Consider the following 23,702-nt stretch of genomic DNA (forward strand, 5'->3'; position numbering starts at 1 on the left):
AAGAATACCCCCAAAAAGAAAGTCAAGCTAATATATAGACAGTGGAGCATACAATCAAGCCACTAGCATTTGCAGTGGGGAATTTTGTTTATGCATAGAAGAAATACCGTTATTGTAAATCTTAAAAGTTAGATCATGAATGATCTACTTTCAACAGAAATGCTATGCTTTTTCCTTTTTTATGCAGCCAATTAGCTATCTTCAATTTAAAAGTTAGCATCAACTTAAACTCTCTGCCCACCTCACTTATCTTAGGAATGATTGCACGAGGCCATTTTTCATATTTGCTTTCAATCTGGAGCTGCACCACTTTCTTGTGTTTTTTTTGCCACAAAATATTCAGCTCTGGACATTTGTCATATTGTTATATTGTTTGATCTCTTTCTCTTGGAAACCATTATAAGAATATATTTCTTTTATATATGCGCATGCACCACATACACCCACTGCAAATAGTGCTGTAACTGCTGATCTGAGGGTGAGTGTGTTTCTGGGTTCCACAAATTGAAAGAAAATATATAAAAACTAGCTACTGGTACCTTTCTTTTTTTTTTTTTTTAAAGAATAGCTACTGGTACTTTTTAAGCTACTCATCATTGATTTTGCCAAACTACATGCACGAATAATGACAAAATGCCAAACTATACGCTCAAGTGAATGAAATGGGGACCTATATGATTCTTGCAGATGGAATAAGATGTTTGAGTAAAAATGTGAAACATATGAACACTGTACTATCCTAGTGGCTCCCTGCTCTAGCTTGGTTAGCATTCTATCTATCTTCTGCAGGTGCATGCCTGGTAGGACCAGAGGCTCACTGATGATGGTGAGACCAACCAAATTAAATGTTCTCTCTCCAGTATTATTTCTGTACCCGGCCAGGCCAGAATGTGATAGATTTATGCCCATTGAATTTAAGTGAAGGAGTAAATAAAATAAAAAGTAGAGGGAGGGAGCTAGGAAACTAAGATTGAATTTCAATACTTGGATTATTTTTGGGGTCTGAACTACATTTACAACTTTAATTTCAGTGAACCAACTAACCCTTCTAGCTAGCTCTAAATTAAATGGAATTCACAGAGATTGTGTCCTTGAAGAAAGTGTGGGTGATGAAGGATGAAGTGTGGGGGAGCTCTTCCAGCTCATCGTAGAAGTCGTAGTTTTCTTTCTTGTGATTTGGGGGTGGAGAATTGAAGTCCATGAGATGAGGGTACCGGCAAGACAAGGGCTCTCCGTCTAGCAGAAGACTACTGTAGGTTCCCAAGGTTTCTGTAAAAAGGTAGTTGTTTATAATGATATGTTGAGAGGTGTTGAATGGAGATTGGGAGTAGTGGAAACTATCCTTCTCCTCATCATAACCATTATTGTCCTTCAGGCGGGTTCTGTGCTGCTCCATTTGAGCTTCTTCTCCTCCTTCTGGCACTGGAATTGTGGGATTATCTTCTTCTTCTACCGCTGCAGGCTCCGGATCGGAGCTGGATGCATGGTTATGAGTGGACGTGTAAGTGATGATAAGCACAGAGGCATCCATTCTGCTCCTCTCTACCTGTTTCTTAGCTGAACAACCCTTTGAGGTGCTGCATCTGTAATAACTCCTGCACACACACACATATATAATCAAAGGAAAGGAGCTAGCTAGCTAATTAAGTGAACTACTATGTAGTATACCTGGGATGAGGAGATCCTTTAATGGGTTTTTGCCCATATTTTCTCCAGGACCAACTATCTGAAGGAGGAGGCCCACTACAAAAAAACGCGGAAATAACGACGGATTTTGCGACGGATTCATTCCGTTGCTAATTTAACGACGGAATAGTGACGGATTAGCGACGGATTTACTTATTTTAAAAAAATTAAAAGTTAGTGACGGATCAGCGACGGTAATTTGTGACAGAAAACGTTTGTCGTTAAATCCGTAGCTAATTTTAGCGGTAAATTGCCGCGCATAAAATTGAGACGAATTAGCGACGGATTAACGACGGATTTTTGGTGGGCTGATTTAATAGTTTTATTTGCTACGGATTAGCGACGGAAAAATATCCGTCGCTAAGGTTTAAAACATCTATTTATTTTTTTTACAACCTAGTGACGGAATAATGACGGAAAATGGTATCCGTAGCTACCTAGCGACGGATATTTGAATCCGTCGCTAGAGAGCGACGGATTCAAATATCCGCCGCTAAAACATCATTGATGGATTTTTTTTAAATAGATTAGCGACGGATTGACATTCGTCGCTAGAGTAATACGCCCAATTTTTTATTTTTTTTTTAGAATATAGCTACGGATTCAAATCCTTCGCTAAGTTAAACCGCTTAATGTCTTGTGTATGTCATGTAGCGACGGAATTGAGGGAATTCCGTCGCTATATATAGCGACGGAACCTCAAATCCGTCGCTAAGTTAATGACGTGGGTTTATTTGCCAATTTTTTTAAATAAAATGTAGCGACGGATCGTCTTATCCGTCGCTAAACGTTGGAAAAAAGAAACAGACTTGCAAAACGCCCAAAATAAAATGGATCTTCATAACCCTAAGATCAGCCGCCCACTGCTCTCTCATAACCTCACAAACCTGCGTCCTGCTCCTCCAATCGCCGCCCACGAACCGCCGACCGCCGGAAACAATCCGCTGCTCACCGCCAGCCGCCGACCGCCGACTGCCGGAAACAAGGTCTGCTCCTCCTAAAACAACCACTCTGCCCACTCTCCTCTCCACGCTCCGTCGCTGCACACCGCCCTCCTACGACCACCGCTGCCAGTGCGCTGCCACAATGACTTCTCTCCTTTTTCCTTCGCTCACTGCCCAGGTTATTCCTTCGCTCAGTTACTTCTCTCCTTTTTATTAGTAGGGCATTTAGATTTTAATTCCTTTATATTAGCAGGGCATTTACTTCTCTCCTTTTTATTAGCAGGGCATTTAGATATGTATGAATGTGTTTCTATAGACTGTAATTCCTTTCTATGGAATAGTAATAGAAAAAAATGTTGTATCTATCTATGTGTATATATGTATGAACGGGTGAGATATATAGACTGTAAAACAAAATTCCAGAATTGAAGTCCATTACAGAAACCAGTATAGACTGTAGAAATCTATATTTGAATTTTTGTTTAATCTTTATTGGAATTTTTATGTTCATTTTATTAGTTACCTTTACAGAGTATTATTATATGTACTTTATTTAATAAATTAAACCTTTTTCTATAATGAGAGGCTTAGAATAAGTATTATCTGCTATTTTGATTAAACAAAGTTGGTTGAATCCACCGGTGGGGAGAACTAAGAAGAAGTATTATCTGCTATAGTGCTATGCTATAATTTTTATATGGTTAGTTTTGTGTATTTCTTAGTTTTCTTTGTGAATCATTCAATTTAAGTTAGTTGTCTGTAGTCTGTCAGTGTTTTAGATTTTAATGTACTTGAAATGGTTGTTTTTTTTTTTCTTAATTAATAATTCTTTTATAGCTTAAATGAATTGGGATATATGAAATTTACAGTGTTTTTTATTTGAGCAAAATGGCTGGCAATTCTTTTGCAAACAAATCCTTTCTAATTTGAGAAACTTGCTGTAATATACATAGTAAAAAATATCCTATGCATAGTGTATGTAATATGCCAGTCTTTTCCTACTAATATTATTGTGCCTTGTGGATGTGTTGTGGTCTGCTATTTTGCTGTGTACTTTATGTTTGTTTGATCAATGTAAACATTTTGAACACTGCACATAAAAATAAACATTTTGGAAAATTTATGTGACCTTGAAGTACTAGCCATGCCATGATGGAATAGGTTTTCTGCAATCATCTGCTGGTTTGTATTTTCTACAATTGAAGTGCATGTGCTTCTATACACTTGAGCATGACATGTGGAAATGTAGTATATAATATAGTGTGGAGAGTGCTAGATTTATATAGCTGGCAATTGGAAACCAAGTAAAAAAATCTAAGAAAAACAAAGTACCAAAGATCAAAAGAGCATTGAGGTTGATATATATATATATATATATATATATATATATATGTATATTATACACACACACACATGCTTGTGGCATTCTAGACTTCCCTACTTGTGATGTTCCTTTTCATCAGCATTAACTTGTGGTCATAAATTATTAAATTGGAGAATGAAACTACAAGCAGAAACACTACAGGTAAACTAATTCATCAATACAAGTGCCAACTCTTGAATATATTAGGAATTGTTTATCGCTACAAGCAGATGAAAGAAATGAGCTCAGCAGAAAGAGAAGCTAAGTTTGTTCCTTGAGTATGCATATTTGGAGGAAAAGCTTTTGCTACATACCTTCAAGCTAAAAGGATTGTAAAATTCATAACAGATGTTGGAGCCACCATAAACCATGATCCTGAGATAGGTGATTTGTTGAAGGTATGAGTAGTGCCAATTATATTTTATTATTGTCATTGTGTTTCATCTATCGCACATGTCTCACCAGCTTAACTAAGAGGATTTGTTGACATCGTGGCATTATACATGATATACGCTATTACCAAGGAGCTCAGACATCTGAATGATTTTTAGCATTCTTAATTTTATCTTGTTGTTCTTTTAGGTTGTTTTCGTCCCTGATTACATTTTCAGTGTTATAGAACTGCTGATTCCAGCTAGTGAACTTTCACAACATATCAGGTATTCTTACTCAATTGTGTTGTATTCATCTCCAATTTCTTCTTTGTTATTTTTTAATAATATTTTTCAGCAACAATCAGGGACTGATATTGCTAGTACACTTTTCTTCACAACTCATTATGTGTGTTTGGGAAAACAATTGTCTAAAATGCTTGAATAACTTCATGTCAATTATTAGAGATGTATATGATTTATTTATTTAATGGTTTTCAGCTTTAGATAGACTGATAAAGTGCTTGAAAATGGAGGCATCTAACTCTTTATTTTCTCTTGCCATGTGTGTGCAGTACTTGCCGAAATGGAGGCCAGTGGAACCAACAATATCAAATTTGCCGTGAATTTTTGTATCTTAATTAGGACCTTGGATGGAGCCAATGTTGAGAAAAGGCAAGAGGTTGGAGACGAAAACTTCATTATCTTTGGGGCTCAAAGCTCATGAGTTCATTGTGCTTTTGTCATTAGTACAGGATAAGTTTGATTTTAATATAAAGTGAATGTTCTAACATTGAGGAGTAGTTTTGTAATAAGTGCTTCCAACTTATTAGATTTTGTGTATTAATATATTTGATATCGTTTCTAATGATGTAACACTCAACAATGTTATATTTTTGTTAATGTTATTGAGTTTGAATTTCTTAATATAGTATATTTTGCAATTATGTAACTGATGTACAATATTATATAGGTTTAATATAAGTATGGGATAATAATTAGTGGGTATATTATTATTATTTTTAAATTTTAAAATTTAGCGACGGACAAAAACCGTAGTAAATTTGTAGCTAAATACCTTACAACAATAAAGAATGACAACGGAATAGCGACGGAAATATCCGTTGTTAAATTTAGCGACGGAAATTTCCGTCGCAATTCCCTAACAAGTTTAGTCTTTCAATCGTCGCGGAGAGGAAAAAATAGCGACGGATTTTGTATGTTAGCGACGGATATTTCTGTCGCTAAATCTAGCGACGGAAATAAATCATGTCGCTAAATTCTAGCGACGCTCATTTTAGCGACGGACATCCGTCGCTAATCCGTCGCTACAGTTTAGCGACGGATTTTTCCTATTTAGCGACGGAAATTGTCCGTCACTATTTTCGCGTTTTTTACCTTTTCTTATTCGACGATATGATGCTGGTTTCAGTGTTCTTGAATTCTTCAACTCTGATGCTGGGGACTTAGTGTTATCCATGTCTGCTGTTGCTTACTCTTCTAAGCTTTGCTAAAGGTAGAATGGATACATGAAACCAAAGCAAAGGAGCTGAGGATCAAGAGAGAGAGAAAAGGAATGAGAGGATAAGAGCAAAGAGGTAGCTGACAAGCTAAGACAAACACACAAGTTACGTTGCTTTCTCTCTCCCTTTCACTCTTTAAATATAAAGCCGATACTCAACTGTTGCATTTTACGATCGCTCACTATCCTCAATAAGCATAAACTACACATACATTTGTGTGCAACTTTTCCGTATTGCGTGGAGTAGTTTGACAGGGAAAACAAATGCACACCAACGCAACGACATTGTTTTGCATTGGCATCTGTGATTAATGTGCATCATTTTTCCTTGCGTGGTTCATTTTTATACACGCAAACTTATAATTAATGTTAAATTAAAAACATTACACGATACTGGTTTCACGACTTACCAACAAACATTTTAGGCACCCAAATAATGTTTTCGAATTGAATAGATTCTTGCATGCGGGCTCGAGTCTTTTGGTGCGCATTGTGTCCGAGAAACCACTACATACTGCACGTTTACTCCATATAGATGTTCATGCAATATAACATTAAATAGACAATTTTGTTAGCATTAGGCGGCTAAGAGATCAGAGGCAGGCCGGCCTGCAACATATATATCCAATCGTTATACCGTGGACCACGATGCACATAGCAATGTACACCTTGGTTCAAAACGACGTCGTTTCGATGTTAGTGGACGCGGACGCGAATGACTCCAGGAAATTCATTATTTATAATCCTCATAATCATTATCTAGAATACACACAACGTTTAACTAGAATACACAGAATGTTTGACCAGAATACACAGAATATTGACACAAAATACACAGAACTCATCCTCTTAACATTCAAATGCACAAACACATCACAACCTGTGTTAATAACATGAATACACAGAATATTAACACAAAATACACAGAACTCATCCTCTTAAACATTCGAATGCACAAACACATCACAACATGTGTTACTAACATGAATACACATAGCGGTTGCCTAGAATACACAGAATGATTGCCTGGAATACACAGAACGATTACCTAGAATACACAGAATATTAACATATATACACAGACCGCCCGAAACGGGAAACATGATTTCCAAAAAAAAAGGACAATTAGTTTACAATGCTCAAAACGACATTGTTTACGTACATGATGCACATTGCTATGTGCACCGTGGTGCACGGTATAATTTGCCATATATATCTATCCACAATCATATCAGGTGTATAAAGTTAAGTATTCCCAATGGCAATATGGCATGCGATAGTCCTATTATTCAATGATGATATTGGCAACATTTTTTTTTTTACTCAGTATTCAGTTGGTATGGTGGTATCATCATAAATGTGTAGGACTGCAATTTTATTCGATTCATATTTTATGCGACACAAATATATATATGCATGTTAGGTTGACAAATGTATAGTTTAAAAACCTATATGCATATATAAAATTTCATAAAAAGTGTGTGCTAATATTGAACTTGATATGAGAAGTCAATTAAAATTTTGAAAAATACCAAATTTTCATGCACCTAGGGTTTTGGTATAACTGACCATATTATATTGTAGTATCTGTTCATCCTGTTGAAGCATAATAAAGATCAATTCGCCAGGCTCGATCTTATAACCTCCTATATGAGAGAGTCACTACATGCCATCTAAGCACAAAGTGCTTGGCAAAACTTAGATGTTTATTTGACCATTTTCCCTAAAATTTTTAATGTACGATGCTACTAGCAGTAGGTCGGGCACGGTAGTCAAGCACATAGTGAGTCGAACCCAGTACTCAGCACTCAAGACATGACCAATCAGTTTTGATGGCCAGTCAGCTTTGGCAGTGGAAAAATGAATTAAAGTGGCAATCGTGAGATTACGACAAGTCAACCTATATAAACTACCTTCCTAAATATCATTTTATTCCCTAAATCACCTTCACTATCTAAATATCTTTATATTTCCTAAATCTCTATACATCCCATAAAATATTCCAGTGTACCGTAAATACTCAATTACCATAAGCAAATCACATTAGCAAATGTAGTACAATTCTTCTACTATAAAATGCCCTAGTTAGATACAAGAAAGTGACACAATGAACACGCCATCTTCATCCCTCTACCTCTACATCTCTCTAGAGAAGAACACAATTGTACATTTATCGACTACATACAAAATATAGTAAAATTTTGGCTTGACACCTCCCAAAAGGGCTTGTGATTTTCACCATTCGATTTTCACATTAAAAATATTGTCTCCCTTTCGGTTTCTACCATCTTTATCCAATCGGCCATGTTTGCCCGAATGACTAAACCCGGTAGTTAGAAAATCAACATTACATAAAACAACATTATCCCATAAAAAATTTAATTAAAGGAATTAAATATTCACACATATATGGAATTAAATAATAATAGTAATTTTTTTAAAAATCAAACCAGAATTAGTTTATTAACTAAAAAAAATCAAAACATCAACAAGAAAGCACAGAGGATATGATGGCCATGCCATTCAACATAGAAATTAAACGGCCTCTCTAGTGACACTATGAGCAGTCCGATTTGCAGAATGCTTAACAAAATGAAAGCTTACATCAATAAATTGAGCCGCAACTTCTTTAACATCATTGGTACCAAAAATATGTAGATATAATAAGTAGAGTCAGCCAAGATCGCATGGTATAAATAATACGGAGTAGTAATTTATTTATATAGAAAAAATTTGTTGTTTTTGTGTTGGAAAGGTTGGAACTGAATATCAGATGATTTATTAATAGGTAGCTAACCACCGGCTGATATTAGACGTGGAAAGGTTACTATACCGCGGCGATGTATATGTCAACTTAAGCATGCAACAACCAGGTCAAGTCGTGGCTGCAACCACTTCTATCAATTTATATCTTTCTCTACCTTATATATATATATGTTTTCTCATCACATTTTGATCGGATAGATCATATCATCATTGCTAGCTAGCAAGCTAAGGTTTAATTAATTTGTTTATTGGATCCGAAGAAATTGAAATGGGTTGGAGTTCAGGCGAACCAAGAGCAAACAATAATGGGTTTAATGGCGGTTTAATTTTCCGGGAGGCTTTTCAGATGCTCACCACTACCCTCCTCACCCTTCTCCTTCCCCTCTCCTTTCTCATTCTCGCCCGGCTAGCCATTGCCCGCGCTATCGCGGGAGGCGTTTCCGTTTCCGTTTCCGTTTCCGTCCACCCCTACACCTCACTCTTAGTCGACCTCTTCCTTAACTCCAACGCCACTCTCCTCCACGCGCTGCTTCCATTACTCGCGATTGCAACGCTCACTCACGCCTTGAACGCCCGCCTCACCTTTGTCAAGTCTCAGGCGCCCGTAGTAGTCTCCGGGACGCGCCTCTACACGTGCTGGGTTCTGCTTTGCACCTTGCAGGTCTGTGTTGGGTTGGGGATTGAAGGGAGCATAGCTGCTAATGTAGTCGGTGTTTCTTCGCTTCTTAATGTTAACCGCCAGAGAAGTTTGTTAAGTAGGGCTCTGTTCTTCCTGGGGCTGCATCAGACTATGCTGTTCTGGTCCAAGACGGTGGTGAAGCCGGTGGTGGACGACACCATCTTCGGGTTCTCCAGACGAGATAGGTGGGTTGACAAGGCGGCGATGGCCGCCAGCTTCGGCGGTTTGTGGTGGTGGAAGTTGAGGGAAGAGGTGGAGGCGCTCGTGGTTGTGGCTGAGGTTAAGAGAGATCTGTCAATGGGCGTTGGGGTGGCTGATTTTGTCGGATGGTGGTTGTATTACCTAACTATAACCATTGGTATGGTTAAGGTGGTCAAAACTGTGATTTGGCTCCCGCTGATTTTCTTTTGCAGGAGAATACACCAGGATGCTAATACTGTTTCTCTTCGCAATTGGAGGATTAATGATAATGTCTGAAAAAATAAAAAACATTTTTGTTTTTGTTTTGTTCTGTTACTCCCTGTTTTTTTAAATGGAAATTAAGATCGTTCATGTGACCTTGTAAATGTTATCTTTTAATAGATATAATATATTTGTTAATGTCTTAGTTTCCTACGTAAGCACATCGACCCAATCAAATTAAAGGTCAACCCAACTCAAAAATAAATACTTTAATGTATTTTAATTTTTTTTTTCTTTTTTGGGTTTTTGTTGAAGAAAAAATGAGAGCAAATTAAAGAAATCATGAACAAAGACAGAAAAATGAAGAAGGAGATAATTTATTTGGTTCAATTTTATTAATTGCATGTGATAATATATATCAATGCATCATATTTATAGATATAACCCTAGTGGAATATTTATAAAATTATTGTTGATGGATACATTCGAGTATGGTACCCCGTCTGGAGTGTCTCTAGTACCAAGAGTCTGCAACTTGACTACCTTGACCAATAGATGGGTCGAGTCCTATATCCCGCTGTCCGCCTGGTGTAGACAGTCTGATTGTGGTGCTCGAGCGGGTGCGACACTCATAGGCAACGAAGCGTGATTCACTTAGGATTTTTTTCGAATTTGGCGAGATACTTTCCTATTCTATATTAGGCAGTAGTTATGGTGGTTCGGGCAGTTTAAGCAACCCTTCTAAGTTCAAATTTGTTAAGTTTCTCTTACTTTCATTTCAAAAGATCATTATTCTTTGTATAAATACCCATAGGGTCACATCGCGAGGGATTCTGATTTTAATACAAGAGCAATTACTCTGTCTCATTGCTTTCAGTACTTTATATCATTTTTTTCTTTACTTTACGATTGTGTTGGCCTGCCGTCTAGCTACCGTGTAGCCATAAAACCAACAATTCCATACCATGCTATTGCTCTACTCTAAAGTCTAAACACATACTTCTCACACCATATAAAAACATATATTTTGTCTTAAAATGTTCAAAGCACCATATTTGAACTACCGCTCCGATCCCTGGTTCTTGATAGGACCCTACACCTTGTAATTATCATTAACAAAGCAAAGTTTAGAATTTGAATTTATTTATATTAGTTGACTAATTAAACTATATTTCAGGATTGATTTTATTATAGTGTGCATCCATTATGTATTAACTAGTGTTTTACCCGTGCGATGCACGGACAAAATTTATGTTACTATAAATTTAAATAGAAAATTTGAAAAATATAAATATTTTAAAATGTACAATATAATAATATATTTGTAATTCCATATATTTGGTTAAGTATCTATTTTCATAGCATATAAAATTTAAATTTAAATTTTGTATAATTAATATAGTCTCTAATTAATCATGTACACATTTAGATAAATTTATAGAAAAAACTTACATAATTAATTTCATTTATTCCTAAGTGTATTTCATATATATTATGATTCCAACAATATGAATAATAACTAAGAAAATTATATTTAAAAAAGATGCAAATTTTAATTTTTGTATTAGTAAAAAAATTTGAACGACCCATGTTTAATTGTAATTATACAATTATTATTATAATTATTAACTTATTTATCATAATAATTATTAGTCAATTATATTAATATACATACAATCAATTTTTTAATTACTGTAATAATTATTAGATAATTAAATTAATATTGTACAATTATACTTTAATACTTTAAATATAAATGTTATATATATATATATATATATATATATATATATATATATATATATATATATATTATCCAGCCACTTCTGTTATTATATATATAACCTATACATTGTGGTCTGATAGAGTTTTTTGCATTTTTAGTCCTACGACTGTAGTGGCGCTATTAGAATTGATCCACGACTTTCAAACTTTGCAATTTCGGTCTACGACTGTAGTGGCGCTATTAGAATTAATTTCTAAATGATTAAATTTGCTACATATCTTTTTAGAAATTAATTAGTTTTAATTTTAATTAGTTTACCAAAATCAAAATGATTTTAGAGTCTAGTCTGACATGATCACATACTTTTTAGAAATGAATTAGTTTTTTTTTTTTTTTCAAAAATGGATGGCGTGTTGAAGATGCCAATCAATGTTTTCTTGCTTGAAAGAGAAAATTTTTTTAAACATGTAAATGCCCATTTAACCATGCTTGAAAGGGGAAAAAAATTCGGCCAAAAAATGACAAAAAATATGCACAATTTTTTTCCGACGAAAAATTGATCAAAAAATTCGCCAGAATTTTTTTCCGGCGAAAAAAAACTACCGGAAGGACCATTTTTGCAAAAGAAACAATAGTCATTGACTGAAATTACAAAGTTTAAAAGTCGTGAATCAATTCTAATAGTGTCACTATAGTCGTGGGACTAAAAATACAAAAAACTCTGGTCTGATATAACCAAACTCTTGGTAGCTCGCAATTACTTGCGCACTTAAATCAGTTCCATAGTGACATAGTGTACGTTCATCAACTTTAGTGCCAAACTATATAAATAATTTATCGCCACTCCAAGAACAATGCAGCTAACTACTTAATCAAATCATTCAATTCAATATAATATATTTCATATTTTTTTTAATCCAAATAAAACATAATAGTCGGTATTAAAGTATCAATGATATATAATTTTTTTTAAAAAAAAATAATAAACCAAAATTTAAAAGATTACAGTTTTTTTTTTTTTTTTTTGTTACAATATAATGAAAAAACCTTTATATGAGGCAAACACTTTATGTTCAAATGAGTTTATTGATAAATTTTGATTGCCAATGTAAGACTTCTACATTTGTTTAATTAATTGTCTAAAAAATGGTCTCGCGAGATTTTATAATCTATTATTCAATTTTCAAGTTGATTTTTAAAACCGATTGTAGCATACTGTTGAGAGTTTAATTTTTGTTCAAATGTTGAGAACCACATCACTTTTAGTCTTTTACCCTCCTAAGGTATGCCAACGTCCATGGTGGACGTGTTTGTTTATTTTAATGATGAATGACTAAAGCTTGTGTAGAGTGAGATCTATTAATTCATAATAACTAATAAACCGGTAACTTTATCCCATTTCTTCAATAAGAGATTCAAATATAGAGATTTCAACAAATTCGTTGGGATGTGATTAGCATGGCATAGTAAACTCTCTCAAAAACTGCCAAAGCAAAGTACAACCTGATCATACACAATGTCAACACAAGCAAAATACACTACAAAGAATGCAACATTGTGTGGAAACACAATCTTGAAGTGCTAAGCTAAGAATATTCTAAAAACGCACCACACAACATAATATATCAAATCATTCAATATAATATATTTCACATTTTTTTAATCCAAATAAAGCATAATACTCCGTATTAATGTATCAATAATATACAAAATTAAAAAAAAAAAAAACAAATAAACCAATCAAAAAACAGTAGTGATTAGCGCCAAATAATAAATCATAATAATAAGAATTAGTAAAACAACCGTGGTTAGCCGTGAAACAAAAAATAAATTAAGCAAATATAAATAAACAAATATAAACAATATAAACAAAAAACTTCCAATATACCTCCACATCTTCGAGCACAGATTCTAAGGTTGCTACTCGATTGTTTTTTATTTCGTAAAGACGAATCAGTTGTACTTTTATTGCTCACATAGTACTGTAGGCATTTATCTTATTTAGTAAAACAAAAATAAGGACCATTATATGTAGATTTTTTTTGTGTAATGAGGCTAAAGTGGTAAGATGGAATGGAAAATGTGAAATTTGTTACATGATTTATATAGTGGTACTGGAATAGTTTATTTGGAAAACTTTAAAAATATGCTAATTGATTAGAAGACATATGTATCAGAATAATTTGCAAGCAATTTGCCTTTTTTAATGTAATTTGCCTTTATATTAGCATTCAATTTGTCTTATTTTGTATGCAATTCACCTTTTTCAATTAGATCAATAGTTTTATTTCCCTTTTTTGTATGCAATAGATTTAGGATAAAGATTGAAATTATAGATGACACAAGATTGAAAGAGAGACAATCAGCAAAGAGGACTATATATGCATATATATTCAGCATCCGACGATTTGGATTTGTTTATAAACTTCATTAACTTCCTTCATATGCATGTAACGTATGTCGTCTTATGATTTGCAGATTTTTGTTAACAAAAATACAATATGTATTTTTTTTATTATGTGGCTAAAATAGTGAGATAAATCGGAAGATGTAGAATTGATAAGGTTATATAATTCTTTAAATGCATGATTTATATAGTAGTATTGAAATTGATTAGATAAAAAGTATATTAGGAAAAATATAAAAATCAACCAAATAAAAGGTGAAAAATTGGTTTAATAAGTAATATATGTATAGTAATTTGTGTAATTATTGAATTAATTACCATATATAATATCTGTATATTAATTTGTCTATTTATTAATTTAATTAACAAAATAATTATTAGTCAATCATATTAAAATCTATTCAGTCAATTCCATAATTAGAAAAATAATAATTCCTTAATTACATTTAATTTATACAATTAATTTCTTAATTCCTTAATTAGAATAATAATAACAATAATAATTGCAATTAAAATTAATTAATTAATTGTGTGGATTTTTTTTTTAAATTTCTTTGCCATACAAGATTCGTTTGTATTAAAATCTATTCAATTAATTCCTTAATTAGCAACAATTCCTTAATTATATTTAAATCTATTCAATTAATTTCTTAATTTTAGAAAATAGTAATATCTATATAGTAATATGTATCATTATTAGTTTAATTAGAATAATAATTATAATTATTTGTGTACTAATATGAAGTCTGAACCATAATTAGCTTTATTACAATTAATTTGTTAATTTCTTAATTATAATTGTAATTAGATTAATTCCTATATATATATATATATATATATATATATGTATGTATGTATGTATATAGTAATATATGTATAGTAATATGTATAATTATTAACTTATTTAGAATAATAATCATTATTATAATTACAGTTAATTACAATTAATTTAATAATTGTATGATTTTTTTTAAAATTTATTTGCCAGGATTCAATCATTTTAAAATATATTCAATTAATTCTTTAATAAGCAAAATAATCATTTCTTAATTATATTTAAATCTATTCAATTAATTCGTTAAATTAGGAAAATAGTAATATAGGTATAGTAATATGTTCTAATAAATATAATTGTTAGTGTAGTAATCTTAAGTCTGACAATTATGTTGTGATTCATCAAAACCGCTGAAATAGTTTTGTTTTCAATAACAATATTGTGTTGTTTTTCGTGCTGTTGAAGAATAGTTATGGATTTGTGCGATCAGTACGTGTTGAGAAGATGAAGATTACTTTGAAGTTTAAAGCCATTTGCAAATGTAAAAGATGAAGATTGCATTGGAAAAGATGAATATTACTTGGCTATGATTTGTGCGATCAGTGCTAAGATGATGAAGATTACTTTGAAGTTTAAAGCCATTTGCAAATGTAAATGATGAAGATTCTATTGGAAAAGATGAATATTACTTGGAATAATTTGTGCAATCAGTGCTGAGATGATGAAGATTGCTTTGAAGTTCAATGTCATCTACAAATGGAGAAGATGAAGATTGCACGGGATGAAGATTGCTTTGAAGTTCAATGCCATCTACAAATGGAGAAGATGAAGATTGCACGGGAGAAGATGAATACTCTTAGAGGGATTTGTGCGATCAGTGCTGAAAAGATGAAGATTGTTTAGAAGTTCAAGGCCATCTGCAAATAGAGAAGATGAAGATTGATCTGGAGAAGAAAAATATTGCTTAGGAGGTGACTCATGAGAAATTAGAAAGGAGGAATTAAGATCCTAAACATAGTTAGATAGATGTAGGCACTTCTATTATTATATATATATAGATTTGTGAAGTTGATTCACTTGATCCAATTTTTAATAATTTTCAATTCAACTATATTTAATTTTTGACCATAATAATGACATTTTCTTTAATATATTATTATTACTTCAAAATTATGGATGGTTAGAGTTTGGGTTTTTCTTTTTCATTTTTTCCGCATGCATGATGATGTGAGCAAAGTTTTGGTGGACAACATATTAATGTAAACATACTTTTATCCATTTGAATTTAACAATTCTTGGAAAGATATAGTACGACAAGGGACCAAAAACAAAATTAACAACGCTAAGCTAGTACGTTTCTGAGCATCCAAAGCTCCAGCAATATAATGGTGTGCTCAATTGTCACGACGCAGGGATCGGAGCTTCCAAGCAGAAAAGGAATATATAGGCGTCCCTTTCCATCCCACCACCAGCGACTTACCATTGCCGCTTACTGCGCAACAAGACTTACACGCGAACCGTTGAACCACCAAGTTAGCGTGGGCCCAGCAAGTTTGGCTCAGCTCCGTTTCTTCAAGCCCAAACCTCCCAAAGAACTCTCTCCAAACCTGCAAGCTCACGCTTCTCGTCACCCTTTCCCGCCCTTCCGCCGCCACGATGTTACGGATCCCGTCGAGGACCGACCCGGCTTCGATGCTCGCCCGGTGCTGATCGTCGCGCCGCATTGTGTCTTCCAGCGCGTCCAAGTACGCGCTGTAGTAGAACAGGGCGTCGATGAATCTGTGCACGAATGAGGGGGAGTTGAGATTGGCTTCCACTTCCTGGACCACCATCACGCAGGGCTTCAGCCTCGTGATGGCTCTCATCACACTTTCTAGCTCCAGCGGTTTGGAAATCATTGCGCGGAGAACGAAGGAGGCGTGGATAATTACAGCTTCGTCTGCCTTGATCTCCACTTGCTCTGCTTTTAAGTGCTTTAGGTCTGGAATATAGAGGACGTTGAATGAGAAGGGCAAGTTGAACTGGGCGGCGAAGCTTTGTAGCCGCTTCCCCGTTTCCTCCACCTTTTCTTTCTCGGTGGTCTCGATGGCGGTGAATCGGAAATAATATTGGCCGTAATCTTCGGCCGCGGCCCGTTCCGATAGAGCTTGCATCAATGTGGACCACTGAACTCCGGTCCTCAAATAGAAATCCACGAGGTGGACCTTAGGTTTCGTGACCACATGGTCTAATATCGTCTGCGTAGCGCTTAATTGCACGACTTGGGAGAACGGAAGCGTTTGATGCAAGATCAGGTACGCCTTGTTGAATCTTGACGCTAGGCACTCTCCGTCCTTCACACCGTTCCTATTATCATCTTCATGACCGGAGCTACCCGTTTGTCGCTCGATTCTGGACTGAAGAGCATCCGCAAAGTAGAACGCTGCTCTTTGAACCGGCGAGCCAGTGCAGGACGCGCTGTTCCGGCACTGGCTCACCAATTTGATTGCCCTGTCGAATTGCTGCTCGGAAACCTTCTCGGCTGCGGCCAGGAGGAGCTGGACGAGCTCCACATCTTGTTTATCTTGAGAACACAATTCAGAGAGCGTCGAACTATAAGGATGCTTAAAGATGTTGATATTAATGAACTTGTGATCAGAGAATTGTACGAATCTTTCTCCTGCAAGCCTCACGATTTGCATAGCTGACAGTTTCTGATGATGATCGCGGCCACCATCACTACTACTGGCAGCCGCGGCTAAAGAATTTGGACGATTACCTAGGATCCTTAAAATTGCAGGAGAAAGAGGTGGCCAGGTCTTCTCCGCCTGAAGTTTGGTGCTTTCTTGAATATTGTTTGATGAATTACTGGTAATAAACTGCCTTTCTATACCCAGTGGCTGATCATTTTCTTGATAGAATCCGTACTTGGCACAAAATAAATCAACATCGTCTCCATCACCTTGAAATCCTGACGCTAACTGCTTATTATCATCAATAATCTTGCCGCTGCTACTGGCCTTACCTTGCTCATAAGCTTTGGCCGAACTATTACTGCTGATTGGAATGTGACTGAAAGTGAAAGTGGAGGACTGTGATGAAGAACAAGGAGAAGAAGAAGAGGAAAAGAAGTTATGAGTGGCCATCACAGTGAGTCTTGAATTAAGATGAGCTGAGAGATGATTAGACTTACTTAGAGATATATATAAATGTTGTGCATTATGCAGTATGCACAATCCCTGGCCCCACATAATAGTGGTAACCACCCGGAACCCATCAGTCTATCACATTGGGTGAAACTCCCACAAAGTAGCTTTCGGTATTGAATATTGATCATGTGTCTTTTTCATAATTTACAACTCTGCAATTAAGTTTATGTTGTGTGGATTAATATATGTCTGTTTTATGATTACAAAGGCAGGGATGAGTTATTGCTTATTGGACATGTAAGATTTTGAGGTGAGATCCAGGTTGCCTCTTTGATAACTACACATCATACTGCCTTCTCATCTAATGTGCCCAAAAACAGTTGGATTTTGTCTTTTACACTCTATGCTCTATGCCTGCATTGGGAATAATGTAATCTCTTTTGGAAACATTTCTTGAAATTTTCCGCCCACTTTATGCTACAACCTTAACCAATAAAGCTCATCACTACCCCATTCCTGTCCACCAAATTCTAGACTGTACATACAGTAAATTTTTGTTTTGAGTAAAACAAGCAATTCTAGTTGAACACTGTACAAAAGTCTGCCCCATGCAGAAACATATAGGGAAGAAAGAAATAAAAGAATAACAAATCTATCAAACTGAGATGATAATCACTCAGCCAATTTGATTCTGTGCTGTTGAGTAAGTTGCAAGTGGTAATACAATATCTCGTTCCAAGTATCAGGAACCCCAGGAAGACACCAATGGCTGCAATCTTGGACACCAGACTTGCTACCAGATTTTCTTCCATATGTAGATGGATGGCCGTCTATCCTATAATCTGACAAACCAGTTATGTTTAGAATGGTTACTGGAGTTTTCATCTGCCTTGTAACCTGTTCCACGATCATATTCTTCTTGGGATAAGCTGTGCTATACCTCTCCTTGAGAGGGCGAGAAGCTTCTCTGCAATGGCCACCAGTGTTCCATTGCCCACCGCTGTCCAACAGGGGAAATGCCAATTAGCTTCAGGAAAAGAATACCATCAGCCTATACAGCAGACTAAATCAATTAGGCCCTGCATACCTGAAATGAGCGGGTGAAGAAGTTCTGAAGAAAACTTGTGTCTTCCTAGGATGGATGTGTGTGTCAACCCAGGATGCCCAAGTCATTAGAGCTCTTTGGAAAGCTGTTGAAACATCAAGGCGGGCGTGAACTTGATCCCCTTCCTGGTAATAATTGATCCTGTTATAAGCTATTAATAGTCAGAGGTAAATACTTGGGAGAAAGTAGTAATGAAATATTTATATTTTCAAAGACCTTTATCATGTAAATAAACTAATTTTTTCATGCAACAATTCTCATTGCATTGTTATCAGTGTATCAGCAACAGAAAAGGATGGCAGTTTAATATTTAGTTATGCTATAGCATTTGAATGTCATCAGAATCTAGTACATGTTTTTGAGATCTCCAATCAGGCAAATACGGAACATATATGCATGACATGAGTGTTAGATTTCATTTGGGTGATCTTAGAGAAAACATATTGTCATCCACTGATTCATACCAAATGCAAAATCAGAAAGGTTAAATATATTCCTACAATACTATGGTTGAGAATCAAGGTGTTCACCCTGCTCTTGTTTTGTGATGTGACCACCAATGTGCAGTGTTGAAGACCAGAATATCAGCACTAGTCCATCTGGATGACCCTCTGTCAATGGCATCAATACGCAAAGTCTGACTTCGTCTCTTACCTATCCTTGCCTTACCTTCACGAACCAAAAAATGTGTAACGTAGAATTCAACTGTGCATTTGTAGTCCTGCAGGAGTAACCTTGATCAGAGATCAGAAACTACTACTACTACTACATGTTCTTGGGAAAGTAAGGAATATAATTTGCTAAACTTTCTGCTGAGATTTTGTATACTTACCACAAACTTGAAACTATAATTTCCCTTCCCTTTGGTTATTCTTCGACCATGGGTCTCATACACTTTTTTGGGGTCTTTAACGGCTCCCATCAACAAGCACAACATGGACTCCCACTGGTTCCTGTTAATGGAATCCCCAACAAATACTAACCTCTTCCCTCTTATCAATTCCAACATGTGAGTAGCATTAAACCTATAGAATGAATCCACATGAGGATACTTGTGACAGACTTTTATTTCTTGACAATTACTCAGAAACAGAAAAACACCATTGAAGGAGAAAACACAAGCCTAAATTTACCTTGGAATGTCACAATCTTGAGGTTTCCACCTCCATTTCATGTAGTCTTTATCCTGTCTTCCATTAGCTTGGCAACTAAACCCTTCATCTATAAAAGGGCAAGAAATATTGGTGTACAAAGGATAGCTCTCATCAATAATCCATTTCCCTATTGTGACATCACAAACAGATCTTCCACTCTTCTTCTCAATCACACTACTTCTTGGGCCTCTTATTTTCTTGGAAAAAGTAATATCTGAGACATGTTGTTGCTTACTATTACAGTCAGAACCATTACTTCCACAGTCTTCAACATTTTCAGATTGATTTACAGCTAAATCAGATTTTGCCAAGTGGGTATCACCCAGAAGTGTATCATTTACAACGATTGAAGAAAAATACGCGACAGTAGTAATGGTAAAGTTACCATTCAATACATCCGTCGCATTTGCCTCACCAGCCGCGAATTTACTCTCACCTGCATCTTCTTCAACTGCGAATTCACTCTCATATTCCTCCGCAACTGGGGAACCATTTTCTTGAACTTGAACACTTGGATCCTTGTTGCTGTCGAGCTCAAGATGGTTTTCTTGAGGGGAAGGAGAGATTTTGACGAGCCAGACGGAGAAGAAGATTAGAAAGACGGCGGATAAACAGATTGTGAATGTAAAAACCAAGAATCGAGTGGGCTTGATGGAGAAACTCCTCTGCTTCTCCATTTCTTCGTCCCCAGCTAGCTAGGATGATTGGAGTGCGAGTAAAGTGGAGAATGAAGTAAGCTTCATAAACAAAGAGGGAAGAGAGGAAGCAGACAATGCAGTAGGTTTAAAGAGATTCCGCAGCGATGGAGAGAGCTTAACTACATTATTAATCAAGAAAATGGAAATGGTTAGTTTTTTTTAGTGGCGTGTGGGGGTTGGTTAAGTTGACAAAAGTGCCACCCCCATCGAGTTTCAGCATTAAGCATGGTTCAAAATTAGAAATTTATGCCTCGCCCACATGGTGTAAATTATATTGTGGACTATGGTCATGGCTGATACTGCAGTTGTGTTGAACGGATATTGCAGTTGGGTTTGAAAGGAAACTGTAGTTACGCGGAACAAAGGTTGTTCATCCGTTCAACACCACTGCAGTATCCGTTCAACACAACTGCAGTTTCATACGAATGAAACGGTCTCTGTTCCGCGCAACTGCAATTCCCTTTTAATACAACTGCAGTATCAGTTTAACACAACTGCAGTATCAGTTTAACACAACTGCAGTATCAGGCTATCAGCCATGACCCATGGTCCACAATGCATTGTGGACCATGGTCCACGGTATAACTACTGTGACAAAGGGCCAACATATAATAGTGAAAAAAAATAGACTTTAATTTGTTGTCTCACAAACATATACATACACACATAAACGTAACAAAATAAATTTGTTTCACAATGCACCAATTTAAATTTGTTACATCACACGACGTATACATCTTCTTAATATAATCAGATAAAATAATTGTACAATTAAATTCATCGCGTACTTTAATTGAATAATACATTTACTTCAAAATAAAAAATAAAATCAATTAATTGCGGGCGATATGATAGCCAATTGTGTCTCCAAAATCCTGCAGTAAATAAAGAAAGCAATATTAGTTACCTGGCCTACAATTTAAGTAATTAAATTTAAACTCCTTAGCTTGCAGGAAATATATACTTAACAGTACGTAATTCACTAACCAAATGCGGCCTAATTACACCATTCTGGATAAGTGTGATTATACGAATTAGCAGGTATGCTGGCAGCAGTATGCCAACGGCCTTTATAACCACAACCTGCAGATAACTCACGTACAAAATAATAACAACCATAAATGCAATGTTGTTTTCGACCAGCCTATAATATAATATATCATAAAAAGGAATATGTTTTTTTTAAAAAAAGATTTTTCTTCTTTCGTCATCAAACAGTATATCTGTCATTCTATTTGTACTTACCGTGATAAGTGAAAATGGGTAACCTCTTGCTTCACCGGCGAGCAACTCAAATAGATGCCCCATTAGGACCAAAAATGTCAGCTGCCATTTTTGTAATAATAAAGGGATGAAGGGATTGGATTTTTAAAAAAAAAAATTGAAAAGTATATATATATATATATATATTATAAGTGAGAATGAGGGTTTGATTTCTTACAATAAGGACAACTATGCGACAACGAGAGGCAAATTTATGTACATCATTCAATGAACATCGTTCATCTTCTTCACCCGCTACTCTCGAATTTTCTTCTATTCTTGGATTTTCCGAGCTCTCCCTTAATATATTTAAAAATTTATTATTAAATTATTTAAAACTACATAAAATAAATTTGCATTGCATGCATGAAGAAATAGCTAGGTAGGTAGGTATATATGGTAAAGTTAAAATACCAAATGGTGACAGGTGGTGTCTGAAGCATCTTGGGAGGTGGAGCCGTGTAGCCATCTTCAAACTTCTGCAAATTAAATCCAAAATCTCTCTATCAATATAACACTAAAATACAAGTGTACAAATAGCATATGAGACAACATTCCTCTTTCAATTCCTTGACATATATGTGATGTTACTGTTAAAAAACCCCAAAAACAAAGCTATCATCCACCTTTTAATTTGTTTGGACTGCATGTATAATATGCATGTCCTATTTGTCTTCCTCACTAGCTAATTAAAGACTTAATATTAATTGTAATTAATGCTGTACAACCTAGCTAGTAGCTAAGGGCTGTGAACACTTATCAGAACTTCAAGAAACATAAATAATTAATTAAATCCTACGAAAACATGGGTGCATATATATGCTTTCATTCATGCTCGCATGTCATAAATTGCCCAAATTTAAGACAGAAGATAAATATATACCATACCTGTAAACAAATTTCACAAATTGTGTTTCCTTTTTCATTGCACCATCTTTGTATGCAGTCTCTGTGTGCCAGCTGAATCAAATATTGATCGAACATGAAAACAAATTCATGGGATAATGGGATATGATATGATATGATGCGAGTTAAAGTTGAAGAAAAGCTAAGCATAAAGTAGGTACCTTGAGAGTCCCAGAACATCCACAAGGAGCTTCCAAGATCTTGGAGCTTTCAAACTCTGCTTCATGGCAAATTCTGCAGAAACACATTGCACCACAAACTATTTCGCAATCATCATCCCCTACATATATTACCAAATCACCCATTGCTACCTCCTTCTTCCTTCTTCTTTCTCTGTTTCAATTCTTGGAGTATTGTGGGACTTTAAATACAGGATGGAGGGGGGAAAGAGGGATGGCTTTTCAACAACCTTTTTCAAACTATCTAATAAAGAAGATGATTTGAATGCATCCATTGAATATGAAGACAAAATGGCTAAATTAAATAAAATCAATGTAATGCATTAATTTTAGTTGACTGAACTGATACCGCATCACAAAACCTTCTATAAAATTATAGAAAGTATTTTTAGATTTATTATGTATTCGTACGTGACTGGTTAATATAATCTAGGGAAAATGACACTTTTTCCCCCTATGTTATGTGCATATAGCACTTTTCTTCCCTGTGTTATTAAAGTGGCAGTTTTCCCCCTGAAATGTTAAATTGACATTGTTACCCTTAAAAATAATTATTTCATTTATTTTTCTTCTCCAACAAATTATTATTTATATGTATGGATTATCATGATTCGGTTCGAACCTAACC

At 35.2% G+C, this 23,702-nt stretch overlaps 5 protein-coding genes and 1 long non-coding RNA gene across 8 annotated transcripts; 2 read left to right on the plus strand and 4 right to left on the minus strand.

Annotated features, from left to right (window-relative positions):
* Positions 1–965: 965 nt before the first annotated feature.
* LOC116016513 lies at positions 966–1,702 on the minus strand. The gene is made up of 2 exons (XM_031256818.1): positions 1,503–1,702; positions 966–1,467 (listed from the first exon to the last, which is right to left on the minus strand). Exons 1-2 carry the CDS (start codon positions 1,525–1,527, stop codon positions 1,064–1,066), a joined length of 429 nt encoding a protein of 142 aa, XP_031112678.1. The 5' UTR covers positions 1,528–1,702; the 3' UTR covers positions 966–1,063.
* Positions 1,703–2,501: 799 nt separating this feature from the next.
* On the plus strand, positions 2,502–5,291 carry LOC116015532. Of its 3 annotated transcripts, none has more exons than XR_004097631.1 (4): positions 2,502–2,808; positions 4,156–4,391; positions 4,576–4,652; positions 4,940–5,291. It is a non-coding gene; the product is annotated as an uncharacterized LOC116015532 (long non-coding RNA). The 3 variants fall into 3 exon arrangements; XR_004097633.1 differs by having other exon boundaries at positions 4,201–4,391; XR_004097632.1 differs by having other exon boundaries at positions 2,503–2,808; positions 4,224–4,391.
* A 3,581-nt stretch (positions 5,292–8,872) lies between these two features.
* LOC116017634 lies at positions 8,873–9,933 on the plus strand. The gene has a single exon (XM_031258251.1). It carries the CDS (start codon positions 8,921–8,923, stop codon positions 9,806–9,808), a length of 888 nt encoding a protein of 295 aa, XP_031114111.1. The 5' UTR covers positions 8,873–8,920; the 3' UTR covers positions 9,809–9,933.
* A 6,102-nt stretch (positions 9,934–16,035) lies between these two features.
* LOC116016110 (DELLA protein RGL3-like) lies at positions 16,036–17,766 on the minus strand. Its single transcript, XM_031256273.1, has one exon. The coding sequence runs from the start codon at positions 17,764–17,766 to the stop codon at positions 16,036–16,038; it is 1,731 nt and encodes a 576-aa protein (XP_031112133.1).
* A 422-nt stretch (positions 17,767–18,188) lies between these two features.
* LOC116014789 (protein trichome birefringence-like 6) lies at positions 18,189–20,861 on the minus strand. Its single transcript, XM_031254738.1, has 5 exons — positions 20,008–20,861; positions 19,707–19,899; positions 19,405–19,595; positions 18,857–19,015; positions 18,189–18,769 (listed from the first exon to the last, which is right to left on the minus strand). Exons 1-5 carry the CDS (start codon positions 20,703–20,705, stop codon positions 18,442–18,444), a joined length of 1,569 nt encoding a protein of 522 aa, XP_031110598.1. The 5' UTR covers positions 20,706–20,861; the 3' UTR covers positions 18,189–18,441.
* Positions 20,862–21,393: 532 nt separating this feature from the next.
* LOC116017915 (E3 ubiquitin-protein ligase MARCH8-like) lies at positions 21,394–23,319 on the minus strand. The gene is made up of 7 exons (XM_031258586.1): positions 23,057–23,319; positions 22,878–22,949; positions 22,404–22,468; positions 22,168–22,288; positions 21,972–22,052; positions 21,714–21,809; positions 21,394–21,601 (listed from the first exon to the last, which is right to left on the minus strand). The coding sequence occupies exons 1-7, from the start codon at positions 23,198–23,200 to the stop codon at positions 21,560–21,562; spliced, it is 621 nt and encodes a 206-aa protein (XP_031114446.1). The 5' UTR covers positions 23,201–23,319; the 3' UTR covers positions 21,394–21,559.
* Positions 23,320–23,702: the final 383 nt, after the last annotated feature.

Source organism: Ipomoea triloba, chromosome 4 (assembly GCF_003576645.1).
Source record: "Ipomoea triloba cultivar NCNSP0323 chromosome 4, ASM357664v1".
Lineage (NCBI taxonomy): Eukaryota > Viridiplantae > Streptophyta > Magnoliopsida > Solanales > Convolvulaceae > Ipomoea > Ipomoea triloba.

Bases quoted from the DNA above. Each gene is read 5' to 3' on its own strand.
- LOC116016513 (XM_031256818.1), bottom strand. From the start codon at position 1,527: ATGCCTCTGTGCTTATCATCACTTA. The intron at 1,468-1,502 runs CACGTCCACTCA...CCAGCTCCGATC, and splicing joins TCTGTGCTTATCATCACTTA to CGGAGCCTGCAGCGGTAGAA.
- LOC116017634 (XM_031258251.1), top strand. From the start codon at position 8,921: ATGGGTTGGAGTTCAGGCGAACCAAGAGCAAACAATAATGGGTTTAAT.
- LOC116016110 (XM_031256273.1), bottom strand. From the start codon at position 17,766: ATGGCCACTCATAACTTCTTTTCCTCTTCTTCTTCTCCTTGTTCTTCA.
- LOC116014789 (XM_031254738.1), bottom strand. From the start codon at position 20,705: ATGGAGAAGCAGAGGAGTTTCTCCATCAAGCCCACTCGATTCTTGGTT. The intron at 19,596-19,706 runs GTAAGTATACAA...TTACTCCTGCAG, and splicing joins ATTATAGTTTCAAGTTTGTG to GACTACAAATGCACAGTTGA. The intron at 18,770-18,856 runs GTATGCAGGGCC...CCTGTTGGACAG, and splicing joins TCTTCACCCGCTCATTTCAG to CGGTGGGCAATGGAACACTG.
- LOC116017915 (XM_031258586.1), bottom strand. From the start codon at position 23,200: ATGGGTGATTTGGTAATATATGTAGGGGATGATGATTGCGAAATAGTT. The intron at 21,810-21,971 runs GTAAGTACAAAT...AGTTATCTGCAG, and splicing joins ACCCATTTTCACTTATCACG to GTTGTGGTTATAAAGGCCGT. The intron at 21,602-21,713 runs GTTAGTGAATTA...TATTTACTGCAG, and splicing joins GTGTAATTAGGCCGCATTTG to GATTTTGGAGACACAATTGG.